Raw genomic sequence first — 27938 nt, 5'->3', positions numbered from 1 at the left:
TTAGGGTTGACGAGACAAGACATTTTCAGGCATAACATCCACGGTATCAGTACTGTCTGAAGGATTAATAGAGACATCTAACGGTGATGAGCAGCTGCTTTCCTGTAGCGGATTGGTGGCGGTGGAGTCACTCAGGTCAGTTTCAGAAGACACAGAAGGACATGTTCGGAAGCTTGCAGCCAATTTGACAAGTTCAGGGTCAGGTGGAAGCGACTCAACTTCTTTTAAGTATTCATCTCTCACACTATAGACAAGCAATAGAGATATTTTATGGGCAGAAGCTTACTGAACATTTAATTACGTTGTATTTTACCTAATTAGATAATCTGTCAACGCTTCGTCGTCAAGCCTGGAACTTCGTACGACCTGAAATAACTTAGTCGCAAACCTGCAAAATTATAAGCTTTCTTAGGATTATAAACTAACAATATGTTTTCCTGTTTCTACAACTTTCTTCGCTGTGGTATTCATATAGCTCAGTCTACAAAGCCAAGTCAGCAGACGTTTTGCACACACTCAAAGTATTGCTTTTCTACATAAGACACATTCTTGCTTTACGTTAACTACAATGCTGCTCTACATAAAGAAAGTATTTCAACCTATGGTTGGCGTTATCCCTCTTCTGCTGATTTGAAGCTGCTTCGTCAACTTCCTTTGCTTCTTCTTCTAATTTGACAACGATTTCTCTCGCTTTAGTTAGCACAGTCGGCGGGAAATCGAAATATTGAGCCAGTTCAAGACCTGTAAAATGTACAACGCTTGTGGGAGAATGAAAGCAAGCGTTTACTTGAGAGGAGTAGTTGCTTATTATTTTGTTCCATTCAGAGAAATCGCTATTGCTGACATTCGACCGCACATGTCACCATCCCATTGGGAAAAAATGGGATTTTTTAGCTGTAACGAATTTGAGACATTCTTTCCTCGGCTGATATGCAGAAAAGAGAAACTGGCAGGAAAAACAGATATGCAAGCTGGCAGGAAAAACTTACAAGAGTGTACAAATTATGTCCAATTACCAACCGTAATGTGTTTCCTTCGTGTATCCTCGAGATAAAACGTACGTAAAACCGATCTTGCGTAAGCTCCCCTGTGCAGTGACAACGTGTTGTACCTAAAGCATTGATATACGTCACTAGAACGAAGGATTCATTTTCAATATTAAAGAGATAACTGCGCTGGCCGATTTACTTGTCACTTACCTCAAACTGATAGTTTTCCACGTTTGGATATACAGACTCCATGCGACATAGTTCCAGGTAGTGCGTAGCGAAAAACGTAAAGGCCTGGGAACACGTTAAGTCCAACAATGCGCAAGATTAAGGTATACACGGTAAGATATAAGTGAAAAGTATGCTATGCTGATATCTAAACGACTCAATATTTCTTACCTTTTGCGAGAGTAAAAATTCGGAAATGGCCCAACACAGACCGACAGCTTCCTCACTTGACGTGCCTCTGCCTAGCTCGTCTATTATTATCAGGCTGTTACTGCTCACATTTTGGATAATGTAGTTGATCTGGAGGTTGTATCGAAAACATTTCTTGAGTAGTCAAACGTGAGTAGATATGATACGGTATACCATAGTCTAACTAAAAGTTGTTTGTCTGGACATGGTAAGATTAACCTGTTCCGTCTAAATAAAAATTATCACTGGAAGATTATGAAAAAATATTATTTTTGCAAACTTCTTTCATTTCCATCATAAAGCTTGACGTGTTTGTGTTGATGTCATCATCGCTGCCCACTCTAGAGAAAATTTGATCAGCGATACGAAAAGAAGCAAACTCAGCCGGAACATAGCAGCCCATCTGTGCCATGATCTGGAGTAACAAACCTAACAAACGTTTTGTCCAAAAAAAAGTTCACACGAATAGATAACTATGACAAACTTGCCTGCAATAGCGCAATTTCTTTCAAGTACGTGGATTTCCCACTCATGTTGGGACCCGTAATTATGTTGAAATTGCTTCCCTCTGACGCATAGATGTTGTTTGGGATAGTGTTTGAACAGATACTGGTCAACACTGGGTGGACTGCCTGTTTTACTGCAAGAGTGTCTGTGAATTCTGGACGAACTACGAAGTAAGAAATTGTTAGAAATACATATTTATACGAACTAAGGTGAGAATATAAAGATTACGTTGTTTTACCGCAGTCGGTTGTAGTTCTGACGTAAGCAAACGACATCAGCATGTCTAGAGTCGATACGATCTCTGAAAGATTGTACAAGCAACCAATGCTTGTCCTGACTTTTGATAGCAGTTCACATACAATCCTGAAATGCAATCGCTAAAAGTACTGGAGTTGGGATTTTAACCTTAACCGCAAATATTGGTCGGTTATATTTATAAAACGACTCAAAAGTTTTTGATTACTCACGAGTCTGCAAGAATGTTGATGTCTTTCAAAGAGTTTTCGACCCGGTCGTTGAGATGCATCAAATCATTTGTAGTAAAACTCCAAGTTTTTTTGGTCTTGGTAACCTAGGTGCGTTTCAGTGGCAATTGTTAACAATTGCTTTTAACACAATCACAAATTTTTAACACCGACTTTGATGAAGTCTTCAGGAAAAGATGAGGACTGCTTAGGAGCGGGCATCTGGATGTGAAACCCTCTAGTACCGTTGAAAGAACTTTTAAGGGGAAGATCATGTTTTTCGGAAAGTTGCCTTATGAGGTCTGCATAAAAGTATTAAGAAATTTCGTTTTCATGTTGCCCAGCATTTTACTGTTAAACTACAGCAAATTTCAAATTATTGCGCATAACTTAAAAAATATGACAAATATTTTACTACAGTATAAGAAATTATATTATTACATAACTAACCATTTATGTCGTCAATATACTCAGTGTAACTTTTCCTACACAAATCCAAAACTCCATTGATTTCAGATTTTACAGCAAAACAGCGTTGTGTTTTCATATTCAATAAACCTTTCTGGTATCTTGCCTCCTTGTGAATAACAGTTTCAAGCAGTTCAAGTATATGATCTGCAAAATAAAGTGACCATTTACATTGAATGAAATATGCAGAAAGTCTAACTTCCTTTTTCATTGATTTTACGTTTTGTACTCAGATTTTTTGTGAGTTTCTCATCAGCTAATGGTCCAAAAAATAAGCTTATCCTCATAGGCAATTTAAGTAAAAGATCACTGAAGTCGATTGATTTGAATTTTAAAGGTAGAATTTTGAGGTAATGACAAAGGTAAATTGCTGAACCCACAGCAAAATCCAATTAAACATTTCAGGAATCAATAACTGCTAACAGTTAATGGCATTATAAACGCTAACAATTTGAAATTTGTAACGAATTCTAAATATAATATGAAACAGTCACAAAATATTATATAATTCTTACTAAATCTGACATCATGCAGTGTTGCCTTATATGCTTGAAAAATTTCACATTGTCCCTCAACCAAAGCATCCTGAAATAAAAATTTTACATTTTTAAATTGGTAAAAAAGTTTTTCAAAATCTTTCATCCCAAAAAATTTATTAAAAAAAAATGTACAAAAACGATTTACCTGTAATGCAGGTACCAACTCAAGCACATGCTTTAAAAGAATGCAAGTGGTTATGTGATTCTCCCTTGACCTGTCAGTGTTTTGCTTTGGGATTCGCACGAGCGATGCCAGCAAGTTATCGACATCAATTTCAAACCTGGACAATGCTGATTGCATCCTATTTTGAGCAACAACAATCATAGTAAATCCGGGAAAAATCTTTGTGTATTGTACAATTACACAATAACTTGATCTTAAACCACATCTTTTGCAAAAAAACGCAAGTTTAGTAAATGGTATAGACTTTTAGCACAAGTTTACTAAGCAGTATTCACCCAAAAAAGAGCTCTGACGAATTAGCAAGTTCAGTGACACAATCCAGTCTTGCTTGAATGGTTTCCAAATGATTTGGTGGTTGGAAAATGTTAGAGCGCAAAAGCTTGGCACCTCCATGGGTTTTTGTATGGTTTAAAACTCCAAATAATGTGATTCGACTCCTGCGAGTTACAAAATGCATGTAACGGGTACAATTTCTGTGCTACAGTAAATGTCAAGTAATGGTACAATCTTTTCAATTACTTTGAATCTTCTAAATTGCAGAGCAATTCAAGCACTGCGCAAGTGCCAGAATCAATCAGTGTCGTCTGTTCACTCCCTTTGTAAACAATGCTAAGAGATTCAGAAGCATAAATTGCATTCTGAATAAACTCCACATACTTAACCAATGCAGCACAGGCTGCCAAGCAATAATACCTGAAACAGAAGAGACTTAAACGTAAATAATAAATATGTTACAGTAGACTACGCTTATTATGACGACTTTGGAACCAGACTATTTTGGTCATAATATATGAATGGTTACATTAACCGAAACTGCTACAGTACCGTTTAACCACAACAGAATCAATATAACGTAGGTAGACACAAGATGAAAAAATATCGAAATCATCATATATTTCATTAACTTTAGGCAGGAACATTAAAGTGAACGTCAGCAGGTGAATTGAGTGAATCACTGTCAAGTTGCATAACTGACATAAAAAATTGATACAAAAATACGGAGAATTTTATACGGTAATATTCGAGGCCATACCAAAACGGACATATAAAAAGGGGGGTCATATAAAGCAGATTCAACTGTATAGCGTATCTATTTATAAGGTGTCTTATTGTCAATAACTAAATCAGCAACAAAGAGCAGTGGTCAAATATCACATGAAACAATTGAATAAGATAGCAACTATCAACAATCTGTATCTGTATCTGTGATTGTGTATGGCTAAGGCGGGAAAAGACAATACACCAACACCTAAATAATCGCATTAGACAGGAAACAGAAGCCTAAACATGAAAACTTGTCATAAATTCCAACATTTAAGATAATTTTGAGAATTTGGGCAAAAGTGTTGACTAAAATTAACAAAATTGTGTAGCAAGGCTTCTTATTAAGTGGTTTGGATTATTCTGGTGTTGGGATTAAGACACCCCTAGTTAGGTTTAAATATTATTATATATTCAATAATATTTAAATAAAGAAACATGCTAACTTGCATTTGACATCCTTTTCAATCGAGTTGTTTTCTTTCATTGCAAGTTTCTTGATAAATTCTAAACCATTTGCCTCATTAAAATAACGCCTTGGAAGTGAAGTCACATGTGAAGTCTAAAATTGAATACTATTTTAAAACTGAACCTGGTGCTTAGCAGCTTATCTGAGCTACAGTTAGTGTTAGTGTATCTAGTTTCAATTCAACCTTCTTTACCATCTAAAGTCTGATTTCCCATAAATACTTCAGCTTAAGATGTGAGCAGTAACTGTTAGCTCATTATGTGCTGTTATAAATTCTTCTTACCTCAAAATTTTCATTAACAACTTTGAAAACTTTATCCAGTTTTCCATTTTCACACATCGTGCTAGGAAACACAATTTCTTTTGGGTAAAGGAGTTGTAATCTTGTGAGTGTTTTGACATAAGTCTGGGAATCCGAAAACTGGGAGAGGATTAAAACAGGATGCTTTAAGTCAATGGATGCCATTCCAATCTCTCCACTACAAAAAAAAGCAAAATCTTAATAAATACCTAAAAATGCAGTCTAGAAAAAACAGAAAATGAAACTAAGTTCTTTTGACAGGTGGACAATAACTTACCTTGCTACACCTCTACCCTCTACAATAGCGACAATAACCGAAGCTTCAAGAGATCTCGGTGTATCAGCTCCTCTACTCTTTGGAGTGTCCTTCCTCCTTGGAGTGCTTCTGACTGAGGCAAAGGTTGGCGTTTTTTCACTTCTAAAGGGAAAATATGCTTCAAACAGTAATTGCTTACAGTTAATATTCAACCCTCGGATTTCCAACACAATCATGAACACTAAGCTTTCACTTTTGCTTTAACAGAATACAAACACATTAAATTAAAATCTAACTGTCTTTGAATAATGCTGCTGGGTGTTCTACATGCCGAGGAACTAGCAGCATTAACTGGCGTCTTAGGTGTCCAGACCAAAGAAGATGAGCGCCTAGGTGCTGGTCCAACTGGAACTTGGAACACTATTTAAATTGAGTCATTATTAAGAATACCCACAGTTATCTGTTTGTTAATAACAGATGAATTATATAACTTAACCGAAGCATTATGGGTATGATCAGAAGAAATTATATTAGCAAAGATTTTTATATACCTGAAAAGTTTTCATGTTTAGAAATTCCATCTGTTGGTTTCGCAGAAGCATAAATTGTACTAGATAAATGAGAACAAGCTGCATCTTGCGGCAGGATAACTTTCTCATCTGCGATTAATATTTTTATGAAAACTTACAGTGAGGGGCAAGTCCAAAAACAAGTTGGCCTTAAATCAAAGGGTAGTTGTCAATATATTGGAAAAAGGATTTGTACTAATATGCAGTGGTTAAGCAGTTATTGCTATAAATAACCGGCAAAAAACGCAAATTCATCACTTAATTATGATGAACATAATGGCTCTTATTACGTTACAATAAAAGAAATAGTAAGGGTGACTCAGGTATTTGGATCAAGTATGAATAAAATGTTTCATGTGGCCGTCAAATAAATAGCAATAGGTGTAATTAAAACGTACTTATGTGTATAACGGCAGCCTAATAAGCCTAAATTAGATTAACGTTGGCGTGTTTGTACTGGTTAATGTTTATGCTAACCTACAGTACAGTTCAGTCTTAGCTACTGGCTCTGGCTTAGTCTGGTAACTGTGGTAAAAACAAGAATACTTTACCAGTTCATGTGCTGTCATCCATGACATTCCTATGCTGAAAATAAACATTACTTGCTACTAATCACCTAACAATGTAGATGTATTCCATATAAAATGCTTTAGCTAGCCTACAACTACTACCATTCTTAATACAAACCACAGTCATCAAGCATATTGTTTTTACATTGTGATGTCATAATGACCGGTTTCTTCAGGAAGCCAAATTTGAGATACAATTTTGGCAATAACTGCACACACATATTCTTAAAAATCCATTCACCAGTATATTTACTGGCAACTACTCTTTGAATAAAAGACCAACTTGTTTTTGAACTTGCCCCTCACTTCAACACAAAATTTTGGTTAACTCAAAGTCTCCATTGTATAACATTTAAGAACCACTATCGTGACCCCACATGATTTCATCAGTCTGAGTTTCATCACATATGTGTCAAACCTTAGATCATCAAGATCATTTTATAGTCTAAATCCCTAATTTGATAACCAGGCAGTATGAGTGCTGATAAAACACACATGAAAATCACACACTAATTGCACCGCAGCAGCCTCATTCAAGACTACCAGCAATCATGGCTGGTTTAAATGAACAGTGTCTGAGTAAGGTTAGCAGAGCTGTTTTTGTAATGTCATTAAAGCGATGAATGGAGCATATTTAGGTGACGATAGAAACTGTTTGTGCAAACCTGTGCTGTGTAAAAAGCTGTGGGTTAATTTTGCAGACAAAGCATTTCTGTGCCAAGAGGTTGAAGGCCTCGACAAGTTTCACAATTTAGGTTGATTTAATAGAATCTATAATTGCATAAAAAAACTTTGTTTTGGTAGCATATTACATAAATTTTTATTATATGCTACATTTCATAACATAAAGCATTTAGTGTCGCCTTTAATGTCAAAGAAGCCTATTTAGTATCATCGAAACGTCTGACTAATGAATATGCCTTCTACTGTCTTGGCTCTGGTAATCATTCTGCGTACCGGTATGAATCGTAACTCCCAACACTTTGCTTCTAAAATTATACAAGATATTTTAAACTAAGACTTTGATGGGAAATTTTGGCATGACAAATCTGAACAAATTTGCAACATGTCTCGGCAAACGAATAGTGAAATGTGGCCCATACTCTTGAAAACTTTGGGTACCCTTGCTCCAGTGTGTTTCATAAACTTGTCACAATGTCATGCGCTAGCCTACCACTTGTCAGTATCACTTGTTTAGCAGTCAAGTTTCTTTGAAGCAAAAAATATGTCAAACACCCAACTTGAACGTTCGGCAGTTTTTGATGAGAAATCGTGCGTACAAACATGCATATTTTGGCGCTATGGTGTGCACTAAAACTTTAATTCTTTGTTTATTTATTATAAATTGGCGTTCAAACAAACAGTTTTTTTGTTTATTTATTACAAATCGGTGTGATGAGTAAAATATTCGGGGTGTACGTTGATGAATCTTGTTGTGCGGGTGCCACACTTTCCATTCTGGGTCATGCAAAGCTACAAACCCACATACCTACTATAGATGCAGTTGGAACTGAAGTTTTGCTAAGTGTAGAAGAATCATTTCCATCAGACAAAAACGCTGTTGTATCAGAAAACCCAGAAGTTATGTCTGAGCTATCAGGTGTTTCCAAAAGCCCAAAATTATACTTTGGGCCTATCCTACTTGCCATTATCAATACAAATACAGATCCTTTACAGAATATATATAACCTTGCTAAAGAGAAATCACTAAGTATTAACCAGCTAAGGCATAAAAAAACTAAATTTGCAAAATAAGTTACTAGGCCTAGAGTTGCTTGTGGATGCCATTTCCCGCCAACACAGAACACAAAATCACAGCGGGCACAGGCAGCCTGCAGCACAGACATTTTATATCAGCAGTACAGTATCAGTTTATGGTTGGGGACTCTCCCCAAGAAAAATCTCTTTTTTACAATAATTACAGTTCAAGACGAATAAGGAAGAGCATAGAGCATAGGCCTAGTATACAAACGAAATCCCAAGTTTGGATGTACTGTAAGTAGCAGAAAACTAGTTTTATTTCCTCTTGCAACTCTTTCCTAAGTGAAAACCCTCCTTTCTTGTTAAGCTGCCACTATTTCACCGGAAAACATTGTGTGTTCTAAGCTATTTATCACAGTTTCTTTTTAACCTGACTTAAATGTTATGACATAGGCCTAGTAACCTGAAACTAACCTAAATATACCTTTTAATCTAAATCTAACTCCAATTAAACCTTATACAGGTAAAATAAACTTTTTGCATACTCATTCTCCTAACCTAACTACCATCTTTAACAAAGGCTGCGTGATAAATCTCCACAGTGCAGTTGCCATGCTTTCCACAGTTGTCTAGCCCAATATACCACCATGAATCATGAAAATAACACCAGATTAAGAAATATTGGCCTAGTATTTTATTCAGGAAAAGATAAACTGAAGTAGATTAGGTGAATTCTAAATGCCCATTGTATAGTTCATGTCTCCACCACCAGAGCACTATGTATCTTTATGTGAGGAGATAAAAGAAGCACATGAGATGTCTAGTGGAAAATGGGTCTTTTTCAAAAAGTCAAGTTCAATATTGTCTGAAACAAGTAAGTTTTATTAAGTTACCAATACACAGACTATCACTACTGTGTAAGGATGTGCCGCGAGGAAGATTATTCGGGTTCGTGCGAACCCGAATCTCATGAAGGTTGACACGAACGAATCCCGAATCTATTCGTATTAGAACCAAACAATACAATTTTCTCCAAAATTTGTCAAGTCTTGCTTCTAAAATGACGTAATCGATAAACAAATAGCGTTCTTTCAAAAAATAGTGTTTAAAAAACGATTGAAAAGCAAAATCGTCAGGAAAACGACATTCATTGTAAGTACTGCTGACTCTAGTTTTGCTTTGTCGGGAAGCTAGATCATCATTTTTTACGAAAGTCAGTAAATTTATAAGTAATATTGTATTCGGGTTCGCCATTGTTGGTATTCGTGTTCGCCCGAATTTTCCATAAAGGTGATATTCGGCGAATCTATTCGGGTTTGGGTTCGTATCGGCCCATCCCTACTACTGTGTTGTTTCGTTTTAACTTTATTTATATATACTTTTATAAATGACTAATTGTTAAAACTTTTTAGGAATATGGTACCACTGTTTACAATCTAAGGCTATGCAAGAAGTTTGTAATATTATGGAAAATTAATTTTTCAAGTGTTTTTTTATTTTTGCAGTCTGTGCTACAACACTAATTCTTGTCATGCTTTCAATTCACTTGTGTATGATTGTTGTAGGTAAGTGTACACCAAGTTTATATTAAAGTTCTGTAACTTGCTAGTTGACTATCCCACTCTGATTTCAGTAATGATGGGCAATTCAGAATCCCAAATTATCCAAAATCAAATTATGCCAATTTAAACTAGATCCGATTAATAGTCCTTAAATAAGCATTTCCAATCTTTCATTGCATTTTTTTCTTTTCAAGAATGTATAAAGTGTTTGGTCATTAGGTCAATTATTTGTCCCATATATCGTACAGCTCATTTGCTCATACCCACACAAAAAAGCATTTTCATGTCTCACAGTTAACATTGCTGTAACTTTGTGTAACTTTGCTTTGAAAGAAAAAGATAAGTAAATGGATTCATGACTTTCCACGTGTTGCAAATTTGAAAGACCCTTTATTTAAATCAGAAAGTTTAAAATGGGAACATTTTTATTTTATCTTCATTCTGCTATTGTAGCATTACTAAAATGAAATTTATTCAGAATAGGATTTGTTAAATTCTTGATTTGAATTAACTGATTCAGAATACAACCATAATAGTGAATTTTTTTAAATTGTGCATACCTAGATTTCAGAAAACTCTGCTATGAACTTTAAACTACTAAAAGGTCCAAAATTCATTGAATTTTGTATACCAGTATGAAATATTTTTGACACTAAATTGAATCAAGGAATGCAAGCAGTTGGTCATTGTTCTGCCGAAAAGCTGATACCCATTTGGATGATTGTTGGTGGACTTTTGGGATTAGTTATAGATATCATGTGGACTGTGAATCGAATAGTAGATTATAGATGCACATATTTGCGTGATGAAGATGACAATTATATCAGAAGCTGCAAATGTTTTGTACTATGTATTGTCTGGTTCTTTCTTGCCCTTGGGTGGTTTATTGCAGGTATGTAACCCATTTCAATTATATATTATGTTTTGTTTTTAACTGCTATTTCCGTAAGAAAAACTTGGAATGTCATCATCTGTAAAGCAATGCAAATTTATAAAGTTCCTTTGTAAAATCCTTCTTTCCAGGAAATGTGTGGGTGTATAGAATCTATGCTCCTCAAACAAGTGATGTTGAAAGCTCTTTCTACTGTGAAGCATTGGTTTATTATTTGGCATTTTGGATTATTACAGTTTTCTATATTTGTGTTTGTTTGACACTGATTGTATGTACATTTAATTGTGCTTACCCAGGTTTTACAAAGTGTTTTTCAAAAAAATAGCATTTATTTTTTCCTGATTAATATTCTCTTATACAACATGAAGAAGATGTTAAGACAACTTTTTCCATTTTTAAAATTTGTTTTTATTGGCTCTGGTTTTATGATGTAGTAGTAGCTCTGGTAGTGTTTACGTAAGTATTTCATCAAATTACTTTCTTCAAATGCTGTTGCATTGTTATTGTTTTTATATTTGTATTTTTCTTAATTGTTGCTATCACTATGCAAAGGTATCAGTTAAAGTATCATAGCCAATGATGCTTCAAAACACGCCTGATATGAAATGGTTTATGACACATGAACCATAACTAAGATTAATCCCTAAATCTAACTAGTTTTAAACGGGACCAATTATATCTTTTTTGCACGGTTCGTTGTATTTCATGCAAGTACCTCAGTTATTTTCTACCTTTATTTACACGTACGCATTGCACTTGATCATAAAAAGGTGTATCCTATTTGTATTGTCGAATTTAAGATATTCCTGATCTTTGTACAGTAGAATTTGCTTATAACGGCATCTTATGGGAGATAGCAAAACGAATCGCCATAATCCATTTCAAAACTGCCTTTTGATTCAACAAAGAAGTTCATTGTCCAGTCTTGTTTCCAAGTTTAACAAAAAAACACATAATTAGCAAAACTCACGCTGAAAATGCAGTACACGAAGACGCTTTTGTTTCAATAATATATTTAATATTACAGGGTTAATAGGTAGCCGACCGGTCGATCCACACCAGTATATAATTTTTCGAATATTTACCGAGTAACTGTTTTTTTATGTTACGTATAAGGAAGTCGTTCTACTATCACCTAAACCAGGAGTGTTCAAATGATTTCTGCCATGATCCACCACAACCAAACCTGACAACGTGATGATCCACTAAATACGAATAGCAAACATATTGGACATGCTTTAATTTTTATGGTGCTTTATTTATGTAAATGTACCCTACATTCTAGGGCCTACAACATATTTATACTTTGTAAAAGTCAAAAGTGAAGTGTGCTACAGCTGCAAGACTACATTGGAAGATCCACACAAAAAGTTGAAAAGATCCGGATCGAGATCCGCCATTTGAACACCCCCGACCTAAACCTTTTTATAAGTAAAAATCATTAAATATTTTATGTATAAAGTGCCTATATAGTTAGATACATTTAGCAGTTGTTCGTGGACGATCTTTTTGAACTGGCCTTTTGTAATCGTAGCTCGGGGGCTCAAAATTTGGGCGCCCTTAATCTACAGTGAAATGTAACTTGTGTAGTGCTGCTTGTCACGTAACACAGTACAAAACGTCATCATTTATTAGCAAAGTGCTTAATTTTTGCAAATCTAACATTTCCTCGCTATCTTCGTAGCTTTGGAGATATCGAACCAGTTGTCTTATTGAAATCTTCCACTGCGATTAAAACGGTTTCTTATACAGGATCGCCATCTTTCGCAGCAGTTTGTTGGTCAGGAAAAAGTCGATCTTTGTTACTGTTTCACAAGTTATGACGTCTGCACCACTTTCGGTATAACTCACTCAAATCACACGTTTCTAGAATTAGCCACATGCTCGGAGTCTTTCCCAAGTTCCTCATGTGTCCCTGTCGACATTATTTTCATTTGCTTCTACGTCGTCTTCATCTTTCAATCGAACAAAGTTGACTTTTTTAAAACAGTTTGTGACTGCCACTTCAGAGACGGTATTTTAAACTTGACTTACCCTAAAAGCCTCATTGCCTGTAAAACATCGACTTATTTTCATCTTTCTTTTCTTCAAATGCAACGAGAAGCGAGGCTCTTTCTGTAATGATGATTTCAAACAGCGCATAACCCCAGGATCCATTAGTTTTGTTTTTGGGGTGGTGTTGGGAGGCAAGAACATTAGTTCCATATTGGTTAGTAGGCTAATCACTGAAATATATTAAAAGCATAAGAAAGCGGAGGCCTGAGAAACCAAACGAAGACGGATATTAACAGCATAATTATGACTTTGCACAAAATTGTCAACGACCTATCACATGAAACACGCGTAAGGACTTTAGGCTACTTAAAAATTTTGTGTAACATTGCGTTGATTATTTTGCATTACACTAATATTTATGGTAAGGAAAGTATAAGAGCAGTTATTTTACTAATTTTACTTGATTGCTCGTTTAGTCTTATAGTTAGACCTTGATTATATTCATTCATAGAGTCCTATTTAGCCAAAATAGATTGCCCAGCTTGTGACCTCAAATACTTTACTCAATCAGTTCCATAAATAATTAACGGTTTTATATTTGTCGTTACATCACGGTTACGTAATTGCGTTTATGACTCCTGTTATACGGTATTTATGTCTCACGCAGGCGTTAAAACTTCCGCTAACTTTCGCTTTCTATAAGTTACGACGCGGTTATGGAACCATCGTTGTAATTAAACGCGTATGACCAAATCCGTACCATGCATGATTGACCTACTCAGCGAATTTATACCAAATTACTTGTTATTGCCGCTATTATTATTTTTTGATCGGTGAAGTTTTATGACTACGACTTATTTATCGTTACGTAAGAAAAACGTAAAAAGCATGCATATATACTGCATACTCCTTCGTATTCATGGTAGCCTACTTCATTCTTCAGCTACTGTATTAAACTGACGTTCTACAATGTTCTGCTATTTGACTGTAAACTGAACAAGCAGCAGGAACATCGTCGTCTGATGTTTATAACCTAATCAAACTAATCGTTGATAGCCACTGACGATCGGTATTGTAAGCAGAAACCGTAACTCACTGGACCGTGTACCTGACGTGCTGGCAACAATTATATTAGCAACGGCGCTCGCCAATTTTGCACCATGCAACGGCTCAGGACACCGACAACGAAGTCTTATTTGCAAAGCGTTTCAACAAATACTTTGTCTATTTGCAGACATATTTAGCTGTGAAAGTCACTCACGGCCAAAGACTCCGAAATCTTTAGTCAAGCTCAAGCCATGCGAAAACGGGTTGTGACGTTAGTATTCTAAAACAGTTATCTCTGCAAATTCAAACATTATACATAATCTTTTTCTTCTCTTGGAGACCATATGCGTATACTTTCTCACAAATACGTGAAAGGCTGACAGTTGAAAATTAGATTGCTCTTTTCTAATACGAAAGAGGGTGTAGGCTGCAGGGATACTTTTACAGCTTATAAGTCCCCTGCTGGTGGATTGTATGGATGTTTGGCTAACAATGCTTGCAACTATATACATATAATTCTTATTTGCTTTTTGTAATCTGTCCTGACGAAGCTCACCAGCATGGGTTTCCGAAACGTTGGTTCATAAAAGAATTAATTCACCAGCTGAGCACTTTTGTTATTGAATGCTTGCAATTGTTACCGTGTTATATTTGACTCCTGAACGTGCAGCTAAAAAGCGCACACGTTCGATCATTTATTCAATATTCTTATTAATTCTATGTAAGGTAAAAAGTATAAAGAAAGGACTTGGTCGCCAACGGATTGACCAAAAACCAGGTGGTATAATTTACATCTATGACCTGACCTGGTCACGACTATGTATCCCTTCAACCGAACTGGCAGACGTGGTGGAAAACATCAGCAAGCTGTATAGGAAGCTACTAAAGCTGCTGCCCAACGACCCATTTGAGAGGAAAAAGTGGGTTTTTGAAGAGTAAGTAAATAATAAGCCATTTAGTTTATTCTAGTTTGTTTAATGCGATGTATATCGCGCAGGGGTATCCGATAAACATAACCAAAATACATAAAATAATAAATACTTTTTCTATGGTTATATTTCGATATTCAGAGATCGTTCCACCCAGTTCCACATCGCTTTTGAAAGTAACTGGGCCTGTGTATTCTTCAAAATTGTTGTCTGGTATCGAGTGATTTTGCTCAGCGGTTGCCATGGACTTTCTAGCAGAGTTTATGTCTTCCTGGAATTTTTCTCTTTCGACGTGCATTTCGTCGCGAACAATTTCATCTCGAATTTTCCGAGCAGTTTTTGGATGTATTCGATAGAAACCTGTCTTTCTGCCAGGCGCTGCATTTATGCTGAACAAGTTCATTAGGGTTGCCCAGCATAAGGTTAAAGGCGATTGTTTTGCAGGTTTTTGGTCCAGTTGTGTGTCGTTGTTGATTGTCGCGGATTCGATGACACCTGTGATGTATGCCGGTATTACAGTAGAAACATTTTCTAAACTCTGGATCAAATAGGATAAATAGGGGTAGCACTCAAATTATACCTTTTTATCTTTTTAAAGACTGCCCAGATAAACTTCAAAGGACTAGTTTTAAAAAAGAAAACAAAAAATATTTAAGTTACGCAATGTTAGTCATACACCTGGATTTATTATTAATGACCAGGGCAATGAAAGTTTTTTTAGTTAAATTAGTTACGACGATACTAGTAGAATCCATTGTAGGCCTAAAGCACTGGTTAATTTATCGTCATATTGGTGGACAAAGAAACATTTCGGCTAGTGAATCCTGACGTCCTTTTGACTGGTAAAACAAAAATCGTTGATCGGGTACGAAATTTTTCTTATACATACCTCGTGAAATATTGGTTTCCTTTCCAGTTCTAGTAGGCGACTGTGTTAAATTTCCCATTTCGGAAATTTTGTCGTAGTGAGCTTGAAAATCATTGGAATTGTGGTTTAGTCGAACTGCATTAAATCGACACCGGAGTTGAGATTCTGAATCTCCGTTGGCCAGAGTATGTGTAGGTCCATCATCACTTTTCATCATTTTGTTTGGAATAATATTTTTTTTTTTGTAAACGCACCCCAATAAGCAGAGCTTATACTTTTCAGAGAATCTATTGAGTTTTTGTTTAACTATTAAACTTTTTGTTTGTGATGGTTTCAAAGAATTGCTTGTTTTACGTAATTAGTTGCATTTTTGGAGAACAAACGACTTGAAAGCCTTATGACGTCATTTTCACAGAAGTTAGACAAAAGGGATTTAAAGCGTCTTACTGATTCAGTTCCGTTTTGGTGTGTCTGGTGTCTGGAGCGGAATAGTCTGACGAAAGTCTGGAAGTTAATATTTCCAGCTATCCGCCAGGCAAGGATTTATGTTCAGTGGTTTATCGCAGATATAATGATCATTCGGGCATTAGATATCGTTGAGCTCAAAGAGTACCGGTATTCTAGGCAGATATTGGTGTAAAAACGTTTTTGATTTCAGTAACTGCGCTGGCTAACTAGTCTATCTGTCTATACGGCACTGGATTAAAAACGGCAAACAGGCAAAAAAAACAACACATGCGATTATACAGTCAGTACACATGAAATCAAGATAGGCACGTTGTTTTGATGCTGTAACGTTTCCTATTATGCTATAAAACTAAGATTTACAGCAAATTGGTAACATGATAATTAAGTTGTATCATACAACTTATATGGTATGGTATGGTACCTGACAGGCTAACTCCCTGTGGTCCCAACTGCAAAGTGCGGCAGTTTACGACGAGAAATTGTGTGTACAAAGACGCATATTTTAACATGATGGCGTGCACTGAAACCTAAATTCTGGGTCTTGTTTACAAGTGCACAACCACAGGATGCCTTTATATACTAGACCCCAGCTACTCAAATTTTAATGTCATCTGGTTGTGCACTTGTATACTAGACCCTAAATTTTTTGCAAATTCATTGTAAATTGGCGTTCAACCTACTAGTTTTTCTTTGTTTATTATAAATCAGCGTAAAGATGAAAAAGTTAAATGTGCACGTTGATGAATCTCCTGCGTGCAGATTTCAGACTTTCCATGACGGCCTGTGTTCAAGCATTTCATAGAGACTATAGAATAGGCTACCAACCATCTGACCATAGTGGAAAGTGTGTTACACACATGCATGAGATTCATCGTGCTGCATCAGCGCCAAATTGAAAAGTTTGTTAAATGCGCGGAGGATTAAAGTTAATTGTGCATCTAATAGCTATTGTTTTAAATTCTTGTGCAGTGTATTTCTCATCCAAAAACAACAAACTTTCCAATCTGGCATGAGCACGCACCACACCAAAGTTTTACGGTTTTACGCCAATTAATACTAAACAAACCAGGCAAATTTAGTTGCTTTAATGCCGATTTTTATAAAATAACTTAAACAATGAATTAAGGCTTACCGTGTATGCCATCACACCAATATTTATGTCTTTGTTTGCATAATTTTTAGCCGGAAACTGCCATATTTTCCAGTCTGGACTACCATTAACTTCTATAAATGATACCCAGTAAATAATCTGAAAAATACTTGTATCCTGCAGTTTGCAGCAAAGTTTATTGACTCTTCATTCTCCGAGTTCCAGCCCCAAATGTAAACTAAGGTAATACCGTACCAATTACCAGAAGCCCGATGCATGTAATACCCACCCTGGGCCAAACTGGAACTTGGGTTTTTTCGCTGACGGAAAACGATGAACGCTCTTTCTTGACCTGTAGATTTTGGTGCATTTATATTTACGACATACATCAGTATTTTAACTGAACGTAAGATAATATGAATAAGTAATGTATTTAGTTTAGTATTTAGTTAAGCTTAATTGTAATGTTCATTTAATTGTTTAGAATGCTGCTGATGTTCAGTAATTTCACTTATATGTAATATGATTTTTTCCATCTTAAAACATTGAATATATCCAATAAAAGCCCATTATCTTGAAATTAAATAGACTCATTAATTAAGTTATAACGTTACCTGAAGTGTTGGTCATAGAAATTTATTGACATTAGCAAAAATATCTATGAAAACAAGGCTGGGCACTGCACTCACAGACTGAGAAAGAGAGAGTTTATTTTATCATTTAAAGTAAACTTAAAAGTAGCATAATATAATTTTATCATAATTGATTGGTGTGGGGCAGCGAAAAGATCTCTGGGCATCTAGGTCAGCTCCCCAAGGTACCATGGTACCAGTTAAAGTTCTTTACGTGTGCCAAAAGATGGCCGTTGAAAGTGAATATGTTGTTTTAACATAATAAGTGATTTTTTGATTAATTTTTATTGTAACTAGTGCAGTAAATGCCCAATGGCCAACAAAACAATATACTTTTAGGTTATAGAGCTTTAAGTTGAGATATTAGGCCTTAAATTAGCATAATTTGTTTACATAAGTATTAATAAGCATATCTTGCCGGAAATAGTTAGCATGCTTTACTGTAGGATTGAAATGTAATACAATGTTGCAGTCACCAGGCACGGTTGCATTTCATTTTTCCATTATCCAGATTTTGCTAAGTAACAGCATAATTTCAGTCGTGCATAAGTTTTTGAAAGGTATGGCTTAGTCGAGTTAACTTTGTTTTCATATTTTATTGATTTTGTATGGTTGGTAAGGGGTCAGTGAAAATGACTGTGTTCTGTATGTTTTTTAAGTCCAAGAGACTTGAAACCTGGCGCTGTTTATAGTAGAGGTTTAATGAAAAGATAAATTTATAACGCTACAACAGCTGTAGATCTTGCTAATTGGTAATTCAATACTTTTTTGGTATAAATTTTCGCTTAAGTGTTTTGCTAAATTTGTAGAGCTTTTGCCAAACAATGGAAGTGATCAGGTCACACTAATAACGAGTGGTGTTACAACTTACAGTTTTTGACTTTTCACCTTTGTACATAGGGTACATGTTTGTGCTATTATTCTATGTACTGGGAGGTTTCCGGCTACAGAGTGATAAGATTGAGATTGTAGATAGTGTCCCTGTGATGCTTATTAGTAGAGAAATTTGTGATTCTGCAAACAGGATTACATTTGGCTGAAGGCGATATTTTTTGTTTGTTAGTTAAGAAAGTGTATGACATGTTTTTGTTAGTGCTTTCCAGGTTTATTTTTTTAAATGAAAGGTTTTTGTTTTTCAGAGCCCTAAGTTTGTTTAATGTTTGGGCTCCAAATTATCATTTCAACATCGAAAGAAGAATACTTTGTATCATCACTGAAGCTTTTAAATTCTGAATCATTATCTTCACTGTGTTTTTACTCCCCTGTAAATATTTCATCTAATTTTGATAGAAAATGTCTGTTGAAGACCCATTTTTTGTTGTTAAAAAGTAAGTCTGAATTATCATTGATGTTTTTGTTTTTAAGGCTTAATGCCTAGTTCTTTCTTGTGTATTTAGTCATACTTAGTTTTTCTTTTAAAATTGATTATGACGATTATATAATTATTAACCGTTCTTCACAGATTTTTTTATATATTTTTTTTCACTATTTTTACAGTGAGGTTGAGAAATCAGTTAACAACTGTCGTGAACTTCAGCACCAGTGGCGTGACATGCTAAATGACAACAGTGATTTAAAGCGTGACAATTACGACCGCATTAGCAATGAATTGAGAAATGGACTTCGAAGTATTGAATGGGATTTGGAGGACCTAGATGAAACAATAGATATCCTTGTGAATTCTTAAACAATATTACCAAGTGTTATATGTCCCACTCAATAATTTTATAACCTATAACTTTAACTGCATGAATACTTCATAGCTTTATACTGAGTGAGCTCAGATGGTTCAAAGATCATCCTTTTCCTGTTGATGGATGTTTTCTGACTCGTGATTACATGGGGTGGTCATGGCTGAAAAGTTTGTGGTGGCATAGTCTGTTATCAAGGCTTGGTAAATTGCCGATAAACACTCTGATAACCCTGTTTCATCCCATTTAAGGTGCTGTGATTGTTGGTTTGTTGTAGCATTATTGATCTTAATAGATAGTTGAAATTTGAGATTGATAATAATACAGCATCAACCTTTTTTGAAACCATTTGGCAGTTTTAGGTAGCATCAACTTTTATTAAAATTATTTTCAACGCAAGACCATCCCAAACCACACACTCAATGTATTTATATTGCCACTGGCAATTCTTAGGAATATTCCTCTTGGTGTATAGTTGCCTGTAAGCAAACGTTTTCTGATCAAATAGAATGATGATTGTGGATTTTGGCATTTTGGTGAGATTGTTAACCAATAAAATCATGATAGTTTTGTTGTATGGGACGTTTTACTAAAACTGTGAATCATGATGAGTAATATGTGGTGCATTTGTTTGATATACACTTTTTCTTTACCTTGTATGGCATGTAGTGCTTTGTCTTCAATAGCCTATGCTTTAAAGGTATACCAGCATTTCCATTTTTGGATTCATATAAACTAGTTCAATCTTTGTTTTGCTAACTGTTGTACATGATGATCTGTATTTATCCTTAACCATCATTTTACGTATTGTTGAGTCAAATCCTAGGAAATTTTATATAACCAATGAAGAGCTCCAAAATCGGAAAGGCTTTATCACAATCACCAGACAGTGTGTTCAGTCAATGAAAGACGAATTAAATGACCCACAAAATAAAGCAAAAGCAGACCAAGCTTTAAGAAAAGTAAGTACCTGTTTTCCAGTCAAAAAAATCCACCTCAAACACTACATAAAAGGAAAAGTCATTTATGGTATAGGTGAAAAAAAGTAACAAAATTTGAGTCCTTTACATTTTTAGTTTTCACAAATGTTTTTTTTTTAATTTATGCTTGGTCTTTGCAGAGTTTATTACAAAACGGTATGACGAATAAATACAAGAACGGCATCAATCAATATTCCAAATTAGAAATAGAAAATGAAAATGGTGGTTTCATTAAAGACCAGCAGCAACAGCAAAGGGTAAGCAAACTGCTAATAAAGGTCGTGTTTATTTTCCTGGGTTGCTGGACAGTTGTAAAAACATTGTCATGCCATTGCCTTATTAGGTGGCTTAAGTGTCTGAACTAAGTGTCTGAAGTAATTAAATGCATTCATGGTTGCAAAAACAAATTACTACTCTGCTTAGTGATGGGAATTATTGTCTTAATGTTTATATGTTTTATATATGCTGTGTTAAATATCTGCTAAATACATGAACAATTGTTAACTTCTTGGTAAAAAAATTAATTACAAAGAAAATCTGACTCAGCTTACTTTTCTTGGTGCAATATAGTATTTGTTACTGGTACACAATGAACTTTTTCATTAATTGTAAATCCGAGGTTAGTTGATTAATCAATTTTAAAACAGTTCACTGCCAAAATATTCATCTTTTTCTTGTTAAGGATGTAAATGATTTTTCATATAAGGTCTAAGCTTCACAGAAGTGTTTTTATACAGAATAATTTACACTTTTTTTTTTGTATGTAGTTTATCACCTAACCTACAGGCACCATGTGTTTTACACTTTTTTATGGGCACACTTTAGGTGGTGAAATGGTGTTTTCAAAAAACCTTTACCCATAGATGTACTTGCAGCCACAGAAATAACAATGTTCATAATGTTTAGCAATAAGAGTAGGAGGGCATATAAACTGACCCTTATCTTTGGCTATCAACGGGGTTTTACAAACATTCCAGTCTTTGCCAGCACAGTAGTCAGCCTGTATCACACTCCCTTTCAGAATCGTTTATCAAAAAGCTAATGAAATAAACGCAGATGCTGTCAGTCCATTAGCTTGAATCATTCATTTCATTGTTTGTAGTTACTTTTTGGAACAGTTAATTATAAATTAAGTTGTCTCATTTAAGGTAGTTGTTGGGAGTGATCTTAGGAACATAACCACCCACATAAGAACAATACAACATGATTTGCATAATTATAAAGCTTTTTTATGTAAATAGCAGATTACATACACATCAAGTATTCTGACTCAATGTCTTAATTGCAGTGTTTAAATATTAATTTTTTTATTAAATGGTATAAACTACATTACAACAAAACAACGTAATGTAATTAAACGGGAATAAAACTAATACACAAGAGAGTACAAGCCCAAAAGTTATTTGTATAGAATAAAATTTTACAAAAAACCACAACTGTAAGAGTAGGATTTTTATTATGTGGTATGGAAGTTATCACAGGTTTTGGGAGTAAGATAGATGCCCGACTGTGTATTCTTTTTGATGAGTTTTTCCTGGGTTACTTGAGAACACTTAGCCAATATATCATGTTTCGTTTTCAAACGTTTCAGTTTCCCCATGTTAAGAGCATTTGAGTCAGCACCAGCTTTTGGTTAAGTATGAATCATCACACTGTAATAGCAGGACGATGCAAGCAGATACTTCCCTGAGTGTAGGTTACAGAGGTTAACCACAGTTTTTCACCTCGTTTTTTCTCTGCCAAGTGTTTTCAAGAGTGTGAAAGGTGCTACACAGTCTACAAGCTATAAATAGAATTACTTTTCCCCACACAGAAATGTGGAAATTTATTTTGAAAATGTAAAATCTTTATATAAATTTTTCTACCAAACAGATGTGGGGGTTATTTTGGCTAAACACATTCAGAAACTAGGTAACCAGACGTGGTCCACTGCACGTTTTGTTTTATGTTTATGTTTAGCTGCTTTTAACTTGTGCTTAATTTCTACCTCAATAAATGTTGCTTCGTGATATTTTTCAGTTAATCATTGAGCAACAAGACGACCAACTTGATCTTGTGGCAGATAGCGTCGGCATATTGAAAAACATGTCAAAGTAAGTGTTGTTTCCTCTTACTTGTTGCTTGTTGGAAATCAGTGTGCAAGTAAACATCCTGTTCTCATGAACTTTTCACCAAGTGCTTAACCTTAACACACAAGTAACGAATGTTTGTTGAAAGTTGTTGTTATGTGTCATTTATTCATCACAAGAGCGCAATTCACAACAGTTATTGATGGTTTATTGGCTATGTAAGTAATCCATCTTTTGAATTGACAAGCCTCTTGAATTTTTTATTTTTAGGAAATGCAAAATTCTCTGTTAAATGTCTAGCTGAGCACTTGGTGAACATAATTGATTCTTAAATAAATAGATAAAAATAAGCGCTATCTGTACTTGAAAATATGTACATGTGATATTGAAAACCTATTAAGGTTTATGATTTCTTTAGTCTTGATCGGCTTCATGTAAAAAAAAATTTCCCAGTAAAATCCTGACCAATGTTTTAGGACATCTCTGCTAAGTCATAAAACTATCTTACCAAAAATGCTCTGATTACGTAAATTTCAGTAAAAGTTCCTTTTAGCCTTTTCATGAAATAGCATTGTCTATAATAAAAGTTTTACGAATATGACAGCAACATACGTATTACGTAAGCATGTATCAGATAGGTTTGGAACATGTTGCCAACTTAAGCTTATTATCGTGATATCTTGCCTGTGCGCATTGCGTTTACTTGCGGTTGATGTCATGCCGACCTGATGACGTCATACAATGTTTATATATGTCATAAACGTGTTGTAATACGGGCATGGTTGCGTCTTAGTGTTGCTGTTGCCCTTAGGTTGCCGATGGAACTTCTGGAGAAAAGGGTGCAGCGTGTCTGGTGCAATGTTTTTGTTTCAAATATGTTTTGAAAAAGTTTTATCTGATGAACTGTGTTACTTTTAATGTTGTTTAGCTGATTGCTTGATTAATTGGATTCTGTTAAAGCATAAGGAAGTGAATAGTTTTAGTCCAAGAGCGAAAGTATCAATTAGCTGTTTTTCAATGAATAAACGCAACTAAAACTAATCTTTCAGGAAACAGACTGTTGAATGGCGTGAAACATGACCTAATAAGCAGTAATTTGAGAATATAACTCTTAATCCTCTTTTCTAATGGTCATTTCTCCTTTATGCCTTGTTCTGGCTAACAAACCTTTCGTAGTTGTATTATGCTCCCAAATACGTTGTTATTAAAGGTCATTGATGTTTTCACTAATTTTTTCTTTGAAATATCTTTGCAATATGAGTTACTTTGCATAGGAGAAATATTGATCTGTTTACTGGCGTTTTGCGTAACTTCTCTTGGCAGGAGAATATGTTTGTTATGCAGCTGATGTCGCACTGCAGGTGTTTTTCATGATTTGTTAAACAGATCAGCTGTATTGACGTTTTTTTTATGTCTCTAAAGTCTAAATGGTTAAATTTCCCGAGCAATAAAATCCCATTTTGTGCGATGGAGACTTAAGGCGCATAATCGCCGGGGGAATTTTGAATCATTTGCTGTCATTATCTACCTAAATACCAGGATAGTTACGAGGCAGTTACCATGTAATTTAATAGCTTTTGCCACTTCTTATCTTTGAAGCGTTCTGAGTGGCTTACCTTAACACAAAGAATTTCTTTAATGAATCATTTCAGAATTAAGATTGTTTTACCTTCAGTCACTGTTTTTGTATTAACACGTTTTTCGCAAATTTGAAATAGTGTTGTAAAGTTTACTTTGTGTATGTCCAGGTCCATTGGTAACGAATTGGACGAACAGGCTGTAATGCTCGACGATATGGACACCGAGATGGAAAATACACACAATAGAATGGAATCGTTGTTAAAGAAAATGGCAAAAGTGACGCACTTGTCTAACGGTAAGCACATGCAAAGAGCTTTGTCGTTCACACCAGTACAATAAAATTAGAACCAATTAAACAATGCTAACTGACAGCCCTGTGTTGTTTACTTTGAGCCAGACTGTCTGTAATAAAGTAAGTTTAATTAAACTTAGACATAATTTGTACAGCTTGCGTATTGCAACAACGGTTAGATGGTTCTCTGCTGACTCTGATCATTGTTGTGACTGTTGTTTGGTTGATGTTTAGTTTTAGTGACACTTTTCGGTTCTTTATTGTCACTGTAGGCAATTTCTGCTGTCCAAGATATTTTAATTAATCATTGTGAACATGAATTAACAAAAATGCTCCATTCTAAGCTAGAGGGAACACTGAGCAGAATAGTGTTAACTTAACCAATACTGAGTATTTAAATAACTGGCTAATGTCAACAATCATCTTTAAAAATGCGCTTTTTTCGCATGGGTGTAACTTTTAGCTGAACATTGGTATTGATTGTTGCTGCATAAGCACTGAACCATTTGGATGTTAACATGCTATGAATATTCAAGTAAGTCACAGGGGTCGGCAACCTTTTGCTAGTCACGAGCCAAATGTCGAGTGTACAACTCTTTGGCGGGCCGGAATTTTTATTAATACTATAATTCACACTCACTTCAGTATATTACGCTACATTGCTGCAATCTCAATCATACCAATCACAAAAAGCGCAAAATATATGTATTCACACTTCAACAACACAGCATTAATGTGACACTTGATGCTGCTTGCTTTGTGAAAGTTTTTCAACATCTGGTGACAAGTCAGATGAAGCAAGAACCAGAACATTTTCTAAATGAGCGTCGGAAATGCGTGATCTTAGCTTGCTCTTCGTGAATTTCATTGTTGAAAACATTTGTTCACATGTGTACATGCAACCAAACATCGATGCCATTTTTTTGCATCGTTGGTCAAGCTGGGATAAAGACCACTTTCAAGAAGGTACTTTTTGTAAAAGTCAAGCAGCGATATGCCCATTGTATGAAATTTTGCCTTCAATTCGTCACTCTTTGTATCTATAACGACTAGTATAGTCTACAGACAATCTCGTACTTAGTACGAGATACTAGTCTACCGCCTTCGCACCAGTTTTATGGCATAACAATAGACTAGTACGACGTACTTATGGCGTAACAATACCACAATTTTTTCAAAAAGTGATTGATAACACTGCAGTATGAAACTCAATAAGAAACGGGAGCCGTATTCTTGTGACAACTAATTAATATGTCTCGGGCCGGATCCGGCCCGCGGGCCGTAGGTTGCCGACCCTTGTAATAGTAAGAAATAAAAATTATCTCAAAATTTGAGATTTGATTCTAATAGCTCATGCATTATTCCTTGTCTATTTTTAGATAAACGACAATGGTGTGCAATTGGCATTCTGGGCTCTTCGATATTTGTAATCTTCCTACTCCTTGTGGTGTGATTTGGTGGTGGGGCCACACGGTCATTGAGCTCAGCTGCCTACGTTGTATTTACCTGTGAGAGTTCGCCGCAGAGAGGAAACAGGTGGTATTCCTCCGCCCTGTGCGTTGTTTTAAATGAACTTCAACCGCATTTTAGCGTTTTTATTCGCGTTAATGCATCTGACTGTGCAATTGAACAAATTTGGTTATGTGTGATTCTTCTATAAAGCACGCTGCGTTTAACTTATGAATTAAATATGTTTTTTGCCGTGTTTGTTCAATTTATTTTTCTACTTTGACTGCCTCGCCGTGCGTACGTGTCGTATTACTGTTATCTTTGCAAAATATTGCCAATTACTGGTGCGGTTTTGAGGCTTTTGAGCCATAGCCGCGTCTTTTATCGCTTTTTCGTCCTTAAAAGCGCATCTTACACCACGCATTTTAATCGCGTTTAACTTAATGTTCTTACTTACAGTTCTTTCTCAACAACAGAATGAAAGAACGGGTCACCTTAAATTCAGAGGTAGCTTGTTTGCCTTTAGTTGTATGCTCTCATAATGTGCGACCAAAACTACGACATTCAGCAGTTACATCAGACCATCTCCCTTAATATTTTATTCGTTTTGTTTTTGCGTTGTTTTTCCTCCCACCCTGCGCTGTGCGATGAAATGTTCCCTGTTTACTAACTGAAACATTTTTATCATGAAAAGTTTCCGATTGTTTGTTTTTTCTACTTGTTCAGTGTTTTGTTTCATGTTGTTGTTGTCCGTATGTGTTGTTTTATTGCTTTGAAGAACTCGGCGTATTTGAGAAATCGATGTAAATAAATGCTACGTGCTAGCACTTAGCATCCCCATTCCAGCGCCATTTGATGTCATTTTTCGTGTTTATCGACACACTTGAATTGTTTAATCGCCAGTGGATTTGCTCATTCAGCAAACGTAGCTTAGCTACTTGTGGTGCTGATTAGTTTGCTTAAGAATTTTCAATAAATCAACTTCATTGTATTGATTATTGTGATGGTTGTTGCTGCAAGAAAGTCTGCTGTTGCATCTTGCAAAGGATATGACGTAGTAAATGCTTCACTAAGCAAAAAGACTATGAGCAAGAGTTGATTAGATGCTATTATCTTCATTGTACAGCTTTTGCGTAATAACTGTAGTACTTACTAACTCTTTTGCCAAAACAAAATTATCATACGTTTTACAAAGGAGAAGTATTTTCAGTCATTATCACTAAATGAATTGATATAATGGAAAAAGCCGTTGTTGTTCGTTTGTAACTCTTGTTAAAAATCTTTCACAGTCCGCCCAAGATCACTTCAACTCCTCACCTCAAACGGCCCTCCATAACAAAAAAGTTCCCCATCTTTGAACTATACAGTTTTACCAGTCAAGTTAATGCGATTATTTGATAATTTTTAGGGAAAGCACGCCATAAAAGGCGCCTGTAAAATTAATTTTAAAATTGCGAGAAGTAATACGGTAAGATAAGCTTGTAGCTGAGTACATATCGAACTGAATTGTATTGGTGTGAACGGATGATCTTGAGCGTAGACTGGCGATTGTGGACCGAGACACTAGTGAAAGCTTTCTCTTGCTTGTGGTCCTGCTAATCAAGTTTATGTGGGCTAGGTGGTGGAAATGAAATAGTGGCCTGGTGTAGATATGTAATACGGGTTTGATTCCCAGTTGCACTATACGTTGTAATACACTTGAATGAAGTATGAACGACGCTTGCTTCTGTTTAGTGATCCTGTTAAACAGTTTCGCAGTCGGACAACATATAGCCCAGGACTTCTCAAACTATGGGTCGCGACGTCAAACGGGGTCGAAAAATGTATTTTTGGGTTATGAAACAAATTCAACTTTTAAAAATTTAATTTTGTTTGGTTAATTTTTGGTTTGCTTTCCTGTTTCCATTACGCGGTTCTTT

General features: G+C 35.4%; 4 protein-coding genes across 6 annotated transcripts; 2 read left to right on the top strand and 2 right to left on the bottom strand.

The window, feature by feature from the left end:
• Positions 1-8487, bottom strand: LOC143468950 (mutS protein homolog 4-like). 2 transcript variants are annotated; one of them, XM_076966437.1, is made up of 22 exons: positions 8263-8487; positions 6187-6294; positions 5932-6055; positions 5657-5797; positions 5362-5557; positions 5056-5171; positions 4088-4261; positions 3844-4005; positions 3530-3686; positions 3361-3430; positions 2828-2992; positions 2552-2679; positions 2381-2484; positions 2152-2276; positions 1895-2076; positions 1687-1821; positions 1389-1517; positions 1200-1283; positions 1021-1111; positions 600-741; positions 314-388; positions 1-244 (listed from the first exon to the last, which is right to left on the bottom strand). In XM_076966437.1, the coding sequence occupies exons 1-22, from the start codon at positions 8420-8422 to the stop codon at positions 1-3; spliced, it is 3012 nt and encodes a 1003-aa protein (XP_076822552.1). In that variant the 5' UTR covers positions 8423-8487. The 2 variants fall into 2 exon arrangements, with proteins under 2 accessions (XP_076822552.1, XP_076822553.1); XM_076966438.1 differs by lacking the exons at positions 314-388; positions 600-741 and having other exon boundaries at positions 105-244; positions 8263-8486.
• A 231-nt stretch (positions 8488-8718) lies between these two features.
• Positions 8719-11708, top strand: LOC143468323 (transmembrane protein 272-like). Of its 2 annotated transcripts, XM_076965463.1 has the most exons (4): positions 8719-9348; positions 9980-10039; positions 10704-10928; positions 11060-11708. In XM_076965463.1, exons 1-4 carry the CDS (start codon positions 9231-9233, stop codon positions 11251-11253), a joined length of 597 nt encoding a protein of 198 aa, XP_076821578.1. In that variant the 5' UTR covers positions 8719-9230; the 3' UTR covers positions 11254-11708. The 2 variants fall into 2 exon arrangements, 1 of the variants encoding a protein (XP_076821578.1); XR_013118988.1 differs by lacking the exon at positions 9980-10039.
• Positions 11709-14926: 3218 nt separating this feature from the next.
• LOC143468322 (uncharacterized) lies at positions 14927-16062 on the bottom strand. Its single transcript, XM_076965462.1, has 2 exons — positions 15789-16062; positions 14927-15394 (listed from the first exon to the last, which is right to left on the bottom strand). Exons 1-2 carry the CDS (start codon positions 15982-15984, stop codon positions 14931-14933), a joined length of 660 nt encoding a protein of 219 aa, XP_076821577.1. The 5' UTR covers positions 15985-16062; the 3' UTR covers positions 14927-14930.
• Positions 16063-18498: 2436 nt separating this feature from the next.
• Positions 18499-27010, top strand: LOC143468321 (syntaxin-6-like). The gene is made up of 8 exons (XM_076965461.1): positions 18499-18517; positions 19097-19285; positions 19455-19624; positions 20453-20610; positions 20769-20885; positions 22648-22721; positions 24446-24573; positions 25950-27010. Exons 2-8 carry the CDS (start codon positions 19251-19253, stop codon positions 26021-26023), a joined length of 756 nt encoding a protein of 251 aa, XP_076821576.1. The 5' UTR covers positions 18499-18517; positions 19097-19250; the 3' UTR covers positions 26024-27010.
• The last annotated feature ends 928 nt before the right edge of the window (positions 27011-27938 follow it).

This window comes from Clavelina lepadiformis, chromosome 8 (genome assembly GCF_947623445.1).
Source record: "Clavelina lepadiformis chromosome 8, kaClaLepa1.1, whole genome shotgun sequence".
In the NCBI taxonomy this organism is placed as follows: Eukaryota; Metazoa; Chordata; class Ascidiacea; order Aplousobranchia; family Clavelinidae; genus Clavelina; species Clavelina lepadiformis.
Note: the sequence above shows the minus strand (reverse complement) of the source record. Positions and strands in the feature narration are given on the sequence as shown.

Coding starts and splice junctions, on each gene's coding strand:
- LOC143468322 (XM_076965462.1), bottom strand. CDS start 15,984: ATGATGAAAAGTGATGATGGACCTACACATACTCTGGCCAACGGAGAT. Junction 15,395..15,788: donor GGAAACCAATATTTCACGAG/GTATGTATAAGA, acceptor CATACATCACAG/GTGTCATCGAATCCGCGACA.
- LOC143468321 (XM_076965461.1), top strand. CDS start 19,251: ATGTCTGTTGAAGACCCATTTTTTGTTGTTAAAAA. Junction 19,286..19,454: donor CCATTTTTTGTTGTTAAAAA/GTAAGTCTGAAT, acceptor CTATTTTTACAG/TGAGGTTGAGAAATCAGTTA. Junction 24,574..25,949: donor AGTGACGCACTTGTCTAACG/GTAAGCACATGC, acceptor GTCTATTTTTAG/ATAAACGACAATGGTGTGCA.
- LOC143468950 (XM_076966437.1), bottom strand. CDS start 8,422: ATGGCAAGTAGGATAGGCCCAAAGTATAATTTTGGGCTTTTGGAAACA. Junction 6,295..8,262: donor TCCAACTGCATCTATAGTAG/GTATGTGGGTTT, acceptor TATTAATCGCAG/ATGAGAAAGTTATCCTGCCG. Junction 6,056..6,186: donor TAAACATGAAAACTTTTCAG/GTATATAAAAAT, acceptor CAATTTAAATAG/TGTTCCAAGTTCCAGTTGGA.
- LOC143468323 (XM_076965463.1), top strand. CDS start 9,231: ATGTCTCCACCACCAGAGCACTATGTATCTTTATGTGAGGAGATAAAA. Junction 9,349..9,979: donor TTCAATATTGTCTGAAACAA/GTAAGTTTTATT, acceptor TTATTTTTGCAG/TCTGTGCTACAACACTAATT. Junction 10,929..11,059: donor CCTTGGGTGGTTTATTGCAG/GTATGTAACCCA, acceptor CCTTCTTTCCAG/GAAATGTGTGGGTGTATAGA.